The 16115-nt window shown below is 35.9% G+C and overlaps 1 protein-coding gene and 1 long non-coding RNA gene across 4 annotated transcripts; one reads left to right on the forward strand and one right to left on the reverse strand.

The window, feature by feature from the left end:
• The first annotated feature begins 578 nt into the window (after nucleotides 1-578).
• LOC138715278 (zinc finger protein 234-like) lies at nucleotides 579-10763 on the forward strand. 2 transcript variants are annotated; one of them, XM_069848032.1, is made up of 5 exons: nucleotides 579-661; nucleotides 1754-1848; nucleotides 2002-2139; nucleotides 6825-6904; nucleotides 7442-10763. In XM_069848032.1, the coding sequence occupies exons 2-5, from the start codon at nucleotides 1759-1761 to the stop codon at nucleotides 8418-8420; spliced, it is 1287 nt and encodes a 428-aa protein (XP_069704133.1). In that variant the 5' UTR covers nucleotides 579-661; nucleotides 1754-1758; the 3' UTR covers nucleotides 8421-10763. The 2 variants fall into 2 exon arrangements, with proteins under 2 accessions (XP_069704133.1, XP_069704141.1); XM_069848040.1 differs by having other exon boundaries at nucleotides 589-661; nucleotides 1748-1848.
• A 1218-nt stretch (nucleotides 10764-11981) lies between these two features.
• LOC138715314 (uncharacterized) lies at nucleotides 11982-15817 on the reverse strand. Of its 2 annotated transcripts, none has more exons than XR_011336230.1 (2): nucleotides 15476-15817; nucleotides 11982-13493 (listed from the first exon to the last, which is right to left on the reverse strand). It is a non-coding gene; the product is annotated as an uncharacterized lncRNA (long non-coding RNA). The 2 variants fall into 2 exon arrangements; XR_011336232.1 differs by having other exon boundaries at nucleotides 13920-15817.
• Nucleotides 15818-16115: the final 298 nt, after the last annotated feature.

Here is a 16115-nt window from a genome sequence, read left to right on the forward strand (position 1 = left end):
TAACAGAGGCTAGTCCACACCTGTGGAGTAACGGTCAGCGCGTCTGGCCGCGAAACCAGGTGCCCCGGTTGGGGAAAGTTACTTGGTTGAGGTTTTTTCCGGGGTTTTCCCTCAACCCAATACGAGCAAATGCTGGGTAACTTTCGGTGCTGGACCCTGGACTCATTTCACCAGCATTATCACCTTCATTTCATTCAGACGCTAAATAACCTAGATGTTGATACAGCGTCGTGAAATAACCAAATAAAATAAAAACAGAGGCTAATACAGAATAGTATGAAAAAATTATGATAATAGAACTATACTATAATTTGCTCGTTCGTTCATAGGTAGGCCTACTGTATAAATGGTTTAATATTTCAATAGAACCTTTCAAAGCAATGAGGGCTACTTCTAACTAAATTTGCTTTGATATGACGGAATTTTTACTGTAATTTAAAAATTGCATTGCAATGGTGCCATGGCTTCCAATCATCAAGCGAATGACCGAGAAATTGCCGAAGTTACATTTTTGTTGGAAATATGGAATCGTTGGCAACGCTGTATTTTCCATTTATTTTGGACTCACTGCAATAGGATCGCTTTATAATTGCAAATGACGCATAGAGGCTAGTTCGGTACAGTTGAAGAGATTCCTAGAGAATAAGTGTGAAAAGCGAAGGTATGTAGTGTCTGTAGATACATTTCTTTGTATGAGGGTTTAAACGAAAGTTTGTTAGTTATTTTTAGATACATTGGAAGAACTTTCGTAAGTCCCACGCGGTTTTTTTTAAGATGATTGTAATACGCGAGATGATGAAAATTGCAGACGAATGTTGACCCATGTAAACAGAAACCTATTAGCAAATACCAAACTTCATTTTCAATCTGCTCTTTAATCTCTCTTCTTTCCTTCAGTTGTTTTGATGGACCCTTCTGCTTACGGGGATAAATTTCAGAACACGGATTCCTTCCTTTCCCTCTTACTTCAAAATTCCACACAAAATAAATTATTGGCATTGAAAAGTGCCTTTTCGTAAGCATGATGATGTGCATTCGACAAACGCATACAAATCTGCTCTTTTTAGTATTTTAAGATATAATTGTCAGTGAAATAGAGAAATATTCGTAGTATCTTTCTGTTGAAAGTTATAAAACAAAATTGTACAGTTGGTTAAAAAAAACACTTTACTCAATAAATGAGTTCTTTGAAATTGACAGACATTTTTAAACAACGCAGTTTTAAATGTTATGGTTGTTGTTTCTTAATTTTTTTTTAATAATGAGATTTTAAATGAAACCTAGTGGTAAATCAATTTACATTTAAATTTCAATCTATTAATGAACAGAGCAAATTGCACTACCTCATGTTGTATTTTTTAAGTTTATTATTAACCTCTGTTTGTAGTATTCTTAATTAGTTATCAAACATATGACAATTAGTACTTCATAGTGTCTTTTATCTAGTAAATATAGTATTTTTAACTTTATATTATGTATTTTGATAAATATCTACATTGTTTTAATAATTAAATTTTTATTTTGTATATCTATGAAATGTATTACAGTAAGATTGTAACATTTGACAATGTCTAGAGTGAAGTTTTTCATTCATTGACAATAAAGATTATTATTATTATTATTATTATTATTATTATTATTATTATTATTATTATTATCATTATTATTATTATTATTATTATTATCTGGTTATGATGTCTCTATTCAGAAAAATGAGTTCTTTAAATAACTAAAATTTACATTTTAGTTTCAGCTATCATGGATATAATTAAAACAGAACCTGTTACGGACCCATTGGACCCCAACAGTAACGAGACACCCAGAGAAGAGAAGAAGCCCCCAAATACGGTAAGCAGTCACAAGTCTTATGTTTGTAAATTTTATATGATAAACAAATAATTTGTCTCCCTTGTCCAATAAATACAATTTCAATGTTTAATATACTTTTGTTACACAGGTAGGGAATTTCAATGTTTAATATAACCTATTTTTGTTACACAGGTAGGGAATTTTTTGGAAGTGAATGTCAGTGAGATCAAGGTTGAACCTCCCGATTACAGCTATGATGATGCATCAGAGGTCAAATGTGAAGAAAGTGAAGATTCTGATCCATTGCCAGTAGTGAAGTTCGAACCTGAAGTGAGTTACATTATTTTTCATATAAGTATAATTCCTTCTTCCTGGTTCGAGTACAGCAGGAATGTACAGTCCATGAGGATTTACTTGTCTAGTCCCTTTTAGAAAGAGAGAGAATGCTCACCATCTCTCTCTACCCTCATTTATGATGGTCGACACTCTTTCAAACGACCACGAGTTACCAGTGGCGGCATTCTCTTCCTCTTCAAATTCTGACTCCACTCCGCCAGAAAGTTCGTCCATGTCCGTGTCGTCCAAATTGATTACGAACGAATAATAAATTTCCATCTACAAGTCCATCCTTCGCCCAATACAATTTTTCAACCTTTTTTACGTGTTTATAGGCCTTCCTCTAAGTTTCTTCCGTCACTTTTGTAAGTGCGCTCATTTTTAACCTGTTACGCACGTTTTTTAAGAATCCTATTCGGGGGTTTCTTTCCTGGAGATCGCAGCACGCTTCCAATTCCGCTTCCGCTTTCTTTCTTTTTCTTTTTTTTTTTTTTTTGTTTTTGTTTTGTTTTTTTTTTTTTCTATTTTAATCCTGTTAACACCACGAGATGATATATCTGTCGCTGCAGCAGTTCTTTCGATAAAACTCGGCACAGATATTGTTTGTTTTCCGCATTTCAGTGCCTCATATTCTCCAGTAAAGAATTTATATGCCTTAATAACCATGTTCATACCGTCCGACTTCAAGGCTTCCCCGCGTTTTCCCATATTGCCTACCATTATTATTAAATACAAGAGCACAACACTCATTACAATATTTAAGGTAACAGTGAAACCATGCATCTCCGAAAACATTTTAATTTGTGAATTATATTATATTAAATTGGTACAACAAGATACAAACTCGTCCACACCTGTGGAGTAACGGTCAGCGCGTCTGGCCGCGAAATCAGGTGACCGGGTTCGAATCCCGGTCGGGGAAAGTTACCTGGTTGAGGTTTTTTCCGAGGTTTTCCCTCAACCCAAAACGAGCAAATGCTGGGTAACTTTCGGTGGTGGACCCCGGACTCATTTCACCGGTATTATCACCTTCATTTCATTCAGACGCTAAATAACCTGAGCTGTTGATACAGCGTCGTAAAATAACCCAATAAAAAAAAGACACAAACTCAATTCACTATTCACAAAATACTACTAACTAATGAACTCAAACAACCCCGAAACGCCACTGAGAGATCCACTAATTGGGTTTGCAAAAGTGTGAAGGGAGAAGGGAGGAGAAAGGGAATTCCAAGAATTGTACAAAAGGAAACCTTTTGCCCGTCACATCTGGTGGCAATCGGTAGACAAGGACCTCAGACAAGGACAGTAGAAATCACGCCAACTTAATCCTCATGCACTGTAGCCAGAATATTTAAGATATTCATACATTAATTATGATTACTTGAAAATTGTTCATGCTTCTATTGTTACATTTCTTATGAATGGATGTTTTCATGTAAACAGGGTTGCCAGGTTTGCAGGCAGAAATAAGGGACAGTTGCAACATTTAACTCTAGGAAAATACAAGGAACTTCTAAGAGAGATTGAAATCTGCGAGCACCATCTCAGAGCACATACTTGCATGTTAAAGCACAGTACAAGAAAAAAATACCTTAGCCTTGTACCATTGAGGCTGTTAAATTACTAACCATTAGTTTATTTGTATTAACAAAATTTAAAAGAGATATTAATGATACTGATTGGGAAAAGGTAATTGTCATAAAACCTGCAAATCTAGTCTTCCAGGTAAGGCTCCCTGTAAAGCAGATTTGAATAATTTCAAGGGAAAAATTGTTCCGGGGCCGGGTATCGATCCCGGGACCTCTGGTTGAGCGTACCAGCGTTCTTACCAACTGAGCTACCCGGGAACTCCATAAAACCTAATCAATAATACTCTATTTTGCAAATTGCAACACATAGGCCTACTCTTTCTTTCATGCAGACGAGAAACATTCATTTTGGTTTTTTATGCCTTCACACAAACTGTACAGAATCCAACAGCAATAATATTGTACCAGTAATCACTCATAGCTATCGCTTGGGGTTAAAATTACTTCTGACTCAAACTGAAGCAACTAGAGATTTAAATTTATTTGTATCATTGTCACGCTTCTAAGAGATTGATGTTAATAAGAAAAGTCTGTGTTTATCATAATTCCACAACACGATACCCATACAAACAGCAAGGGAGAAGAATAAAAGGAAAATACAAAGGTAGGCGCTCTCTTACTGGAACGGATCTGTATGACGTGTTTGGATTTTTATTCTTTACATTAGGCTATTTTAAATGGAGCATTGCCCACTAGCCATATTGCCTCTGTCCATATGACCGGATTTCGATCAGAATTCTGGCCAGAGAATTCCAAACAGACTTCGGTGTGGTGTAAGATCGAAATAATGTCATGGCAAATATATCAATTGCAATGCCTCGAATCGCGATAATATTGAAGGTATAATGAAATAGATGACACGAAGCTTATTTCGTTAGTCCAGCAGTATGAAGAGCTTTATAATTTATGAAATTAGAATCAAAGCAATGTAATATGGAGAGAGAACATATCGGATGAGATTGAGAAAATTCTAAATTAACCAGGTATGTCCTTCATAGTTCATTTAAGTACAAAGCTGTTCATTTTATTTCCAGGTTCAGCTCAGAACACTACAATGAAATAATGCGCTCTAGTGGTAAATTACAATAATATTTGATTATTAATTAGGAAATGAGGACAAGTGAGCGATACTATAACAAAAATCAGTAAGCAACGAACGAATTTTTTTCGATAAGTGAGCGCTTACCTTAGAGAAACTGTTGGCCATCTATGACATAATGCGGGTGCACTTCCGAACAGGAGCAGTGGCATTTCCCCTAAGGTTATAGCCCAGTTTAGGTGTGTGTGTTTATTAATAGAAAAAAATGCCATGTAAACATGCGGCCTATTGTCAATATTTTCTAGCCCCTAATTTTCGATTAATACACACACACCTAAACTGGGCTCTAACCTTAGAGGAAATACCGCTGCCCCTGTTCGGAAGTGCGCCCCATAATGCCCCTAAATATAGGTTGTTTTGGAGTCCTGTATGGATTTTATATGGGATAAGTTTCTCAGGCCTCAGATACGGGACATTCCATACAATAAGGGACACCTAGTAACCCTTATTAAGTACGAGCCATAACTTAATATAGTTATATTTGATATAAAATACCACAAGTCATGAACAGTTTCGATGTTGGTTGAATAAGGTCTTTAATATTACCAGTATAGTAGAGATGGATATGTATCATATAGAATTCTGCGAACTTCTCAAGACACATCATGAACTGATTTCAAAATATTGGGAAACAAGAAAGAGAATAACTTTATTGTGAAATCGAGAGCATTACACACATACACAAAAACAGATAAATGCATACAGACACACTTACATAACATAATATATAAATACATATTTCGTGTATTGTTACAATGTCTGCTTTTGCTGCTTTCCATTTTCTTTAGTCATCTGATGCATCGTTATATTTCATGGGAATAAATATATATGTGTTCAGACTCTGAAGAAAATTTTCAGAAATATATATCGAAATCATGTTCTCTAGAACTGCAAAATTTTTCACAAATTACTGACATTCTGAACAATTTTCTTTAAGAAATATATTTTGAAAAAGTAATTTAACCTCGCATGACACATTTTGCACTTTCTCCTCCATTCCTTTTAATTTCAACTATTACAGGATATGTTAGTGCTAAGTACCATTGGTTTATATATTTTCCTTATATTCTTACTTACTTATTCCGATCCTCATCTACCTTTCGAGGTTTTGCAAAGTGCTCGCCATTGTTTGTGCTCTACTGCAATCTTTTCAGCTCATTCTAAGGATACTCCTTCTCTTGCTAAGATCTCTTCTACGCTATTGTTCCAGGTCTTTCTTGGTCTCCCTCTCGGTCTCTTTCTTCCCAACCCACTAGCTCTGGCTTCTCTAACATTCCATGTGCCAGTTGTCCTTGCACCTTGTCCTCGCCCCTTTGTCGTCCTTTGAATCCGTCCGGTTAGCTCTTTGCCTTTACTTTTAATCGTAGAATTTTCAAGTGTGTAGGCGATTGGCCCGCAGCACTCTAGCCTAGCGGAAGGACTGCCTCCTCTTTGCATCTAGGCCTGTATTGGGAAATTTTAATGTGTTGCCTCATGACAATGTGACACTTTTTTGTACTGGTTATTACAGTTATCCTGCTGATCCTCGGCTCGTCAGAGCGTCGTCTGCTAGACAGGGTATATCACATGTAGGTGAGGTTAACTTGGATAGAAGAGGCTATATTTGATACTTTCACATCCCGTATACCCCCTTGTATTCTTTGTGTGTTTAAATACCGCATTTAGACCTAATAGCCTCAGAAATATCTCTTATATTTATACCAGTCTTTTACAACATTATTTCTGTACAAGGGATCAGTGTATAATTTAAGTACTAGCAAGTCTGAAGTCTGATTCTGGAAGTGAAAGAATTGCCATTGTTTGAATATATCTGTATTTTTTAATATCTCGATGTGGTGTAATTTACTGATTTACTTTAAAACATAGTGAGTGTTATGAACTGAAGAAGTGTTTTCAAATTTGTTGCCCTTCATGTAGTATAATAAAATAGTATAATTTGTCTTGAATGCACCAAAAATTAGGTCTCATTGTGTTTTCTTTTCCTCCAGAGAGAATCATGGAATGTTGATGTAAAGAAAGAGGAGCCAACTTCAGATGTAGAGGAAGAGGATGAAGACTTAACTGACGGGTAAGAATATCAGTGTGTGGTCTTGTATCTTGCTTTCTTACTTTCATATTTAATGTAGGACATGAAGTTTTGTAAGGAGACAATTTCGACATGTCTCCCTTTCAGACAGTGCTTACTTATCCAGACACTTAAGTAGTAACAGTTATGGTGATGAAGCTTTTATATAATATGGGTTTGTAACAGACCCTCAGCACTGCTGCAAGTATGATTCAGGTGATGTAATGTAATATGATATGTGCTATTTTACCCCATGAATGAGTCAAAATATTTCACAATATGAAATATTACTTTTGTCATACTGCATTATAAATTGAAAGGAAACTGTAATTACATTATTTCATTGATTCCAATCCTCTGTCAGTAGAGGCAAGAAAAGTAACTACCACAACTCCTCCTCCTCCTGGTAATATTTTAATTTGTTAATGACGAAAAGAAGTTTTGTGCCAGGAAATTGAATAAAATACTTTGTCTGAGAATGACTGTTTTGTGAAATTACGTTACATGTATTCTTGTGAACACAGATTTATGAATTTGCAGGCCTGGTATGAACATGGTACCGGAAAGTGACTCAGAGTCAGTTCCTCGAGATTTGAAATTGGAAGATTGTCCCTCAGCCCAGAGTGACTCGCAAAACAAGAACGTAACTGGGCCAAAGTGTACCGACTCAGGAGAAAGCTCTTTGACATGTGACATTTGTAGTAAGAGCTTCACACATCGGCGATATTTGCGACGGCACCTTTCAGCTCATACTCGCGAGAAAGTGTTTGTCAAATGTGAAACTTGCGGTAAGAATTACACACATGGACGGTTTCTTCAACGACACTCGTTAACTCATGCTAATGAAAAGCCTTTCAAATGCGACGTTTGTGGTAAGAGGTTCACACATGAACGATTTCTTCGACGGCACTCTTCAGCTCATATTGATGTCAAGCCTTTTGAATGCGAAATTTGCCACAAGAACTTCGCTCGAATTGATTATCTTCGAAATCATCAAGTGACTCACTCGGACGAGAAGCCTTTCAAATGCATTACTTGCGATAAGAGTTTTGCACGCCAGCCAGATCTTCGAAGACATGTCTCGATTCATACCGACAGTAGAATTTTCAAATGTGACATTTGTGGGAAGTGTGTTGTGGACCTTCGAAGACATATTTTAACTCACACAGACAATAGGGCTTACAAGTGCGACAGTTGTGACAAGGGTTTCGTGACAGAGTGGGATCTCAAACAACACACTGCGATCCACACAGGGGAAAAACCTTTCAAGTGTAAAATTTGCGGTATGGGCTTCAGACGACGTGCATATCTTCGAATTCACAATTCTGTTCACACAAATGATAAGCCTTTCAAATGCAAGATATGTTACAAGAGTTTTGCACGACTGAAGTACCTCAAGCTTCATATGGTCATTCATTCGGAAGGGAAAGTATTTAAATGTCATATTTGTATGAAGACATTTACATCAAATGATGATGTTACATCTCATATGACGGAACATAATGAAACTTCTGCATAAAATTGTATTTTTTTTTTCAAGGTTGTCGATATGCTATATCTCATGGCGGGCATGCCCTTCAGATTTGGTGTCTGTGGTGAGGATTGTAAGAAAGTGCATACTTTGGAGAAATGTAGTCTTAGAGAAAGATTTTGTCGTACAAATACTATATAAATTCCAGAAAGGAGGCAATGAGCATGATCAGAGGACGAAGGACCTGCCTGGTTCACAAGAGAACATTTACTTACTTACTGGCTTTTAAGGAACCCGGAGGTTCATTACCGCCCTCACATAAGCCCGCCATTGGTCCCTATCCTGAGCAAGATTAATCCAGTCTCTACCATCATATCCCACCTCCCTCAAATCCATTTTAATATTATCTTCCCACCTACGTCTCGGCCTCCCCAAAGGTCTTTTTCCCTCCAGCCTCCCAACTAACACTCTATATGCATTTCTGGAATCGCCCATACGTGCTACATTTCCTGCCCATCTAAAACGTGACAGGTGAAGTATACAATGCATGCAGCTCTGCGTTGTGTAACTTTCTCCATTCTCCTGTAACTTCATCCCTCTTAGCGCCAAATATTTTCCTAAGAACCTTATTCTCAAACACCTTTAGTCTCTGTTCCTCTCTCAAAGTGAGAATCCAAGTTTCACAACCATACAGAACAACCGGTAATATACCTGTTTTATACATTCTAACTTTCAGATTTTTTGACAGAAGACTAGATGACAAAAGCTTTTCAACGGAATAATAACAGGCATTTCTCATATTTATTCTGCGTTTAATTTCCTCCCGAGTGTCAATTATATTTGTTACTGTTGCTCCAAGATATTTGAATTTTTCCACCTCTTCGAAGGATAAATCTCCAATTTTTATAGTTCCAATTCGTACAATATACTGGTCACGAGACATAATCATATACTTAGTCGTCGATCTGGTTGGCGAGTTGGTATAGCGCTGGCCTTCTATGCCCAAGGTTGCGGGTTCGATCCCGGGCCAGGTCGATGGCATTTGTGTGCTTAAATACGACAGGCTCATGTCAGTAGATTTACTGGCATGTAAAAGAACTTCTGTGGGACAAAATTCCGGCACATCCAGCGATGCTGATATAACCTCTGCAGTTGCGAGCGTCGTTAAATAAACTATAACATAACATATACCTAGTCTTTTCGGGATTTACTTCCAACCCTATCGCTTTACTTGCTTCAACTAGAATTTCCGCGTTTTCCCTAATCCTTTGTGGATTTTTTCCTAACAACAAGAGAACATTTAGTTGTAATAAAATTAGTTTTGTTTCGTTGTATGTCTGATCATGCGCACTGCCTCTTTTCTGGGACTTATCAAGTATGTCTGCGACAAAACTTTTTTCTGAGACTATATGTACTCGCACATTCAGAATGTTGCATCTGCAGTGAGAAATTTGTACCCATAACGAAATTCTATGCACAAGTTCACATTCACAAAATTGCAAATCTTTTCAATTGCAACAGTTGTAATGAGAGTTTTAGACGCTCATAGGATTTCAATGCAGACTGTATTTATGGTGTGAACTGTGAACTAATGCAAAAATGTGAAGGATTTATGACAACTGCTCTGTTTGAAGAAGATATTAATCTTCCTCTGCATAATTTGAATGACACATACATTTAATCATCATCATCATGTTTCTGAAGATTGAGTGATGTCCACATCATATGTGGACTGTAGTAGAAACAATTATATACATCACCCTGAGAATAGGGGGAAAGGAACTGGCCATTCTGCCCCATTATCTCCTGGCTTAGTTGCTGCATGAGTGGTGCATTGTTGGTATCACTTGTGAGGTTCAGACCTATCTTCGGACAGTTGACAAAACTACTCTGAAAATTAAGACTAAAACTGGGTGTTGTATAGTTTATGATAATTCCAGCTCTGCCATTGAGCTCCACAAATGCTGTCTAATGTGATTCTTCTTTTGGGGATACTCTGATGAAAAATAGGTTAAGTGATGATAAAACGAATTTTTTTATTTCATACTATTTTGTGCTTGAGTTAATACTACTTCTGCTTTGAATTTATTTGAGATATTTTAGTTTCTGACGCTGCACAGTTAGTGTAAGAGCATAGATTTTAAACGTTGCTGCTGATGAAAACACATTTTAGTGCAACAGCATAGGTTTTAATCGTTGCTGCTGATGAAAACACATTTGTGTATACTCTCTGTTTCATGAATTATTTTATTTTCCTCTAAGAGACTGATATTTGTGACATTTTTGGTATGAAATGCATGGCAATGCTCGTTTCTTTTGAAGAATGTATTATTGTAACAAATTGACTAACTTTGTATTTATTCAATTGGTTAAAATAAATTCTAAACAATATGTAGATCTATATTGATTGGTTTGTGAAGAAAATTTTACCATGTGATTCACAATTTTTTTTATAATAATTGTAACAAATTATTTTATGAATTGTACGATACAAACATTCCAACCATTCTTTCTGGGAAATGGAAAATTGTTATGCAACCTCTGAAATGAGTATGTGTAACACCAGATTATTTTGAGGTCACATTGTCCTTGGTGTTGAATGTTAGTTTAGTAGGCTTTGTTTACAGAACTTCTCTTGAAAGCTGGATTCCTTAGTACTCTTTTCGTCCCCTGCATCTAAGCAGATTTGTTTTCTTTAGCAGCTTTATTGTCTTGCAGAAAATCATTATTTGGTGCTTAAGCACATTCACATTTTCATGAGTGGGAAACTCTGTCATTCAGTATGTCTTTCAAATTCTGATTCAGTAATTGCAGTACATTGAGGGATTGTGACATAGCTGCTTTAATCAAAATGTGCGAGTTTTTTTAATTTGTAGTATGTTTATATGTACTTCCATTTTCATTATATGGATTGGTTAATTTAAGAGAAAGTTAGTTTCAGACCAAGTTAGATGGGACAGACCAATTATTCGTGCCCAAACTTGCACATATAATACATACACAGTTATATCTATTTCTGTATGCCTAATGCTGGGAAGGATTTGGATGATTAACTTTATATTATTTTAATGTACCGAAGTACATATATTTCCATGCAGATATTCTGCGTCATCATACGATGAAAGAGTAATGGAACGTCACTTCGTGATTTAAGATGGTGCTTATTCCGTCGGATCCCGGCCAACTAGTCACTCATAACGAGTGCACCTCAGCACATGTGTGGAGTTCAATCCTACGTTCATAGACATCTATGACGTAGTACAGAGGGCGGCCACTAGAGGGAACCCAAGAGTTGGAACTTAAACTGAGACGATTCTGTCCGGCACCGGGGTGGGTATCTGGTGTGGCTTAGTGGATAAAGCATCACCATGTAGAGCTGAAAACCAGGGTTCAAATCCCAGCGATGGAGAGAATTTTTATCCGTTCCATTATTCTTTCATCATAGATTAATCTTTGTTTTCTGAAGAAAAAAAAAAAAGGAGAATAAACTCAGTTTTTTAAATGCACAGTTTAGTACAAGTAATGATGACATGATAAATTAAAAAAAAAAGAAGGATAAATAATTGAGATATTCAATAGATTCTGTAACCATAAGTATTAGAACTCAAATTCATGAAAATAAAAGCTTTATTACACTTTCACTTACAGTTAATATTGTATCTGTTGCAGAAGAGCGTATGCATTTAAAGCCTTTGCAATAATTTTCTACATACAAATTGAAGTTCCTGAACTTGCCAGACTAATGTAACAGAATTCCGAACATAATTAAATTGAATACGCTGTGAGTCAATAATAGTATTCCTTCCTTTCTTCTTCATCTTTATTATCACTCTTATGATCCCTAGATGTATCATAAATTTATGAGTACTGTCCTGCTTTAATTTATCTTCTTTTCAGTAGTGTCATTTGTGATGCATCGCATGTTTGCAGAAGCCTACCCAGTCCTAACTCGTGATCTGATTGAGAACTACTCTGATCATCTCTTGTATTGGCTTCAGAGGACAGTCACCAGCAGGATTTACCAGGCGAGCAGCAATTTCTTTCTTAAAATCAGTAAGGTTACAACTAATAGATAATCATATTCTTGGAGGGAGTATTGTTTAATATTGGTTTAACTGAACAGAAATAGCTTTTTTTTTAATTATAATTATGGTGGATATCCTATTCAAAAGAAAAATACATTATCATAACTTATATCTTATCCGTGTAAATGTTGGTAGTGAAAGTTGTTTATGAAAAATTAGTTTTCATAAATTTTGCTGAATGAAAAAAAGAAATGGGAAGGAACAATTCAATTATTAAGGCATAGAAAATATATTTATTTTTATCACCTATTCAGTGTTTTTACAAATTTAATTTACATTCACGTGCAACAGTTTGAATGTAACACCTTACATTATCTGTAGGCCCATTGTCAAAACTGTTCATCTCATGACTCAGGAATATTTGTTGTGCTTCTACTAACTGAGTTCCAGCACGTAATCATACTTCTGGATTTATAAGCCACTTCAGTAAGCCAGTGCTAGCATATTTGATGAACATTACTTTCTATGTGTGTAATGTTTTTATAAACATAGTTTCCTTTTAATGCGTTACATAAAATACAGTATATACATAATTATGACATAAAATACACTTCATTAATTTAAAATTGGTATAAAACGATTTCAGATCAATTTTAGTGACGAACAGAATCAAAATTTCACAAGAAGTAATTTTAGATTATATCTGTTTTATAACTAATATGAGCTGTTTATGGTCTATTTAAGTGCATCTGAATCTTAGTAGATGAATTTATAATAGGAACATAGTCATTATTAATATATAGCCGTGCTGTTCAGTGATAAGAAAATTTAGGAAGACCTAGGAAAAGCTGACAAGAGACCGTAACAGATCCACTGGGGTCTAACACTTGAAAGCTGATGGCGAGGATGATGATGATGATGATGATGATATTGTATAATTATATACTGTTACTAGAGATGCTCTGATCGCGTTAACGTTAGTGTAGATGTAATTATATGTAATTGTTTCCATCTTCTACACCGTAACAATGACGAAGGCATTTCTTCTGCCTAAAGCTTCATGTAGAAAAGCTTCCCTTCCACGAAACCAAAGAAACTGAAAGATGCAAACAGTAACAAGCGTTATTACATTTAGCTCAAGAACGTTTTTAAAAAACTTCTTTTCACAACAACGACATAGTCATAGAATGGGGAATTCAATTCTCCAAGCACCCACTGATTAATAATTATTTGCCGAAAAGACAAATGCCATTATCTTCGAAGTAAGAATGAACAACATTGCAACCATATTAAAATCAACCACTACTGTCCCTGCACAAGGATAAACACACCTTTGAATTTTTCAACCCAGCGCTTCAAAATTTTCCAACAGTTGTGATAATGTGCTGGAGAATCAGTCACGTTCCCAAAACTCGGGATTACATTACTCATGTACAATTCACCTGTGATAATATGCTTAACATATAAACAGCGGAATTTGAAAATAAATAGTTTAATAACAGGCCTAATTTGCTGTGATTACCTTTCAGTGCACAAGTGATTGCTTCACAAGATTCGATCTCTAAGCACCCGATCGTCTGCAGAGCAATGGCAGTGGGATACTTCAAGTTTTCTGTATACAGCAAATAGCCAAGGATCGCAATATGCACGACAAAAGTTGACATGGAGATATTGGTTCCCTTATCACAGTATGTTATTTCTAAATGTAAGGTGCAGCCATTGCTAGAAGCCCAATAAATGAGTCAGGGTCCGTTCGAAGATATTTCTTGTAATCAGCTGGTGAGGTCAAAACACTAATTCATCCAAGACGTAGTGACGTCACTTTTTCATCCATTTTTTTCTTCCTTCCCCTCCCCGCATTATCACATATGGAAGATAGTTTAATAGCATTGCACGTTTTATTATTTGCATCCTCTCCCTATGTTTCAAGACTGACTATCACATTTCGTGTATACCACACTTCTATGATGATGTACCCAATGGCATTCAGCATCCTACACGATAAGAAGAAATGAAGTATGACACACGTGTGATCGGACATGGGTGACTATAGAGAAAATACCAATCTTTTATTTTCTTCACTGCCTGCTGGATGACGTATCTCAATTTTTGCATTGTAACATACTTCACACACAGAAATTCGTGCTACAGCATATATTGATTATAATGAATCCCTGGAATTATCAATCTTCCTCTTTTTCTTCGTGAATATCCCCTGGATAGATGATACTATGTGGATGAATTTTACTATTCTGCTTTCTTCCTTTGAACTGCATTCCTTGTTAAAGATGTAGGTCGCCAGGTTGCCTGTGAAAGCGCTTTTCCTCTGGTGGTATTTGGGCAGTGAAGCTTTCACATGGTGCCAATTTGACTCATTTGTATTTTCCTCTGCAGTAGATAATTCGTTCGCGAATTTTATCGAGTGATTCACTTTCAGTTCATTGACACTATGTTTGCTTAAATTCTTGTATGACTTCCAACTGTCTGCCACAATCGTTGTTCCCGGTTTTATCCAAGTCTTGATCAAAGTTAACAGCGTTTGTTCATCATGGTCCTCTATTGGCACTAGAAAGCACTGTCCGGTACCGCGTTCAACTCCTCCAAGCACCTGCTGTCCCTCCACAAAATGGCCCTTGTAGTATTTTTCTTTCCCAAATATTCCTCCATCTATTTCAATGATTTTCCCTGGACCACCAATTTCTTTGGATGACGTTTCTACATAGGAAATTAAGATAGATCTTATAAGCGATCTCCAGTGACTAAGAGTATGGTCATCGAAATTATATTCTTCTTTTATGCTATCTCCGGGCGTATTATTCACAATTTCATACAGCAGTTGCATAATTTCTTCATACGTTAAATTGCTATTGTTGAATAACGAGTCATATCTTGCAGTTAGCATGGTATTGCAGTTGCGTTTGCTACACCGCCACCTCTCGCCTTCTATGTTCAATTTCATTTGATTTTCACATTTTTTACATTTAGCAGAACTTTTCAGAAGACCCACGTCCTGAAGAAATTTAACACTCATTTCATTATCAGTGAATAAAATGGTAAAAAATTTTCTGTTGGGTTTACCTTCCTTCCCTATTGTTGATCTGTTGTAAGATCCGCCGCAAACATTATACGTTTCTTTGATTTCTGTCTGATAACGTTTTACAGTTTCTTTCAAATTATCCATTTAATTTTTCTGAATTAAAAACTCACTCGCGTTTTACATTGTTTCATCACGGCCAACTGGATATGTATTTTTCAAGCGCAGTGTTGCCAAATCAGTGTTGTTTCCACTAGATCGAGCATTTTTCAGTATTAGTTTAGTGGGTAAAATTAATTATGGGTATATGTACGTGAAAGATCACAAACATTATCAGAAAATGCAGACTCTAAATTTCTAAAATTTTATAAGGAAAGGAACTCACAATTGAACAAAAATTACAAGGTACCACAACAAGACTTATTAGAACTTAGATATCTGATAAAAGTATAAAAAAAAGGTTACTAATAATATTTTTAAGAATTCATTTTTTACTTTAAATTAAATTTTCCAAAAATTTGAAAAATGTCACACATTATTTCATAACTCCACAACCATTAGAGATAGAATTCTGAAATTTGGTACACTGATGTAACATGCATTTATGCAAAAGGTAAGACTACAATAATGCCCATTTCTTTGAAAATAGAAAAATTAGGTCACAAAGCATTATGTATATTGTAA

This window comes from Periplaneta americana, chromosome 2 (assembly GCF_040183065.1).
Source record: "Periplaneta americana isolate PAMFEO1 chromosome 2, P.americana_PAMFEO1_priV1, whole genome shotgun sequence".
Taxonomy (NCBI): Eukaryota; Metazoa; Arthropoda; class Insecta; order Blattodea; family Blattidae; genus Periplaneta; species Periplaneta americana.

Bases quoted from the DNA above. Each gene is read 5' to 3' on its own strand.
- LOC138715278 (XM_069848032.1), top strand. From the start codon at position 1,759: ATGGATATAATTAAAACAGAACCTGTTACGGACCCATTGGACCCCAAC. The intron at 1,849-2,001 runs GTAAGCAGTCAC...TTTGTTACACAG, and splicing joins AGAAGAAGCCCCCAAATACG to GTAGGGAATTTTTTGGAAGT. The intron at 2,140-6,824 runs GTGAGTTACATT...CTTTTCCTCCAG, and splicing joins TAGTGAAGTTCGAACCTGAA to AGAGAATCATGGAATGTTGA.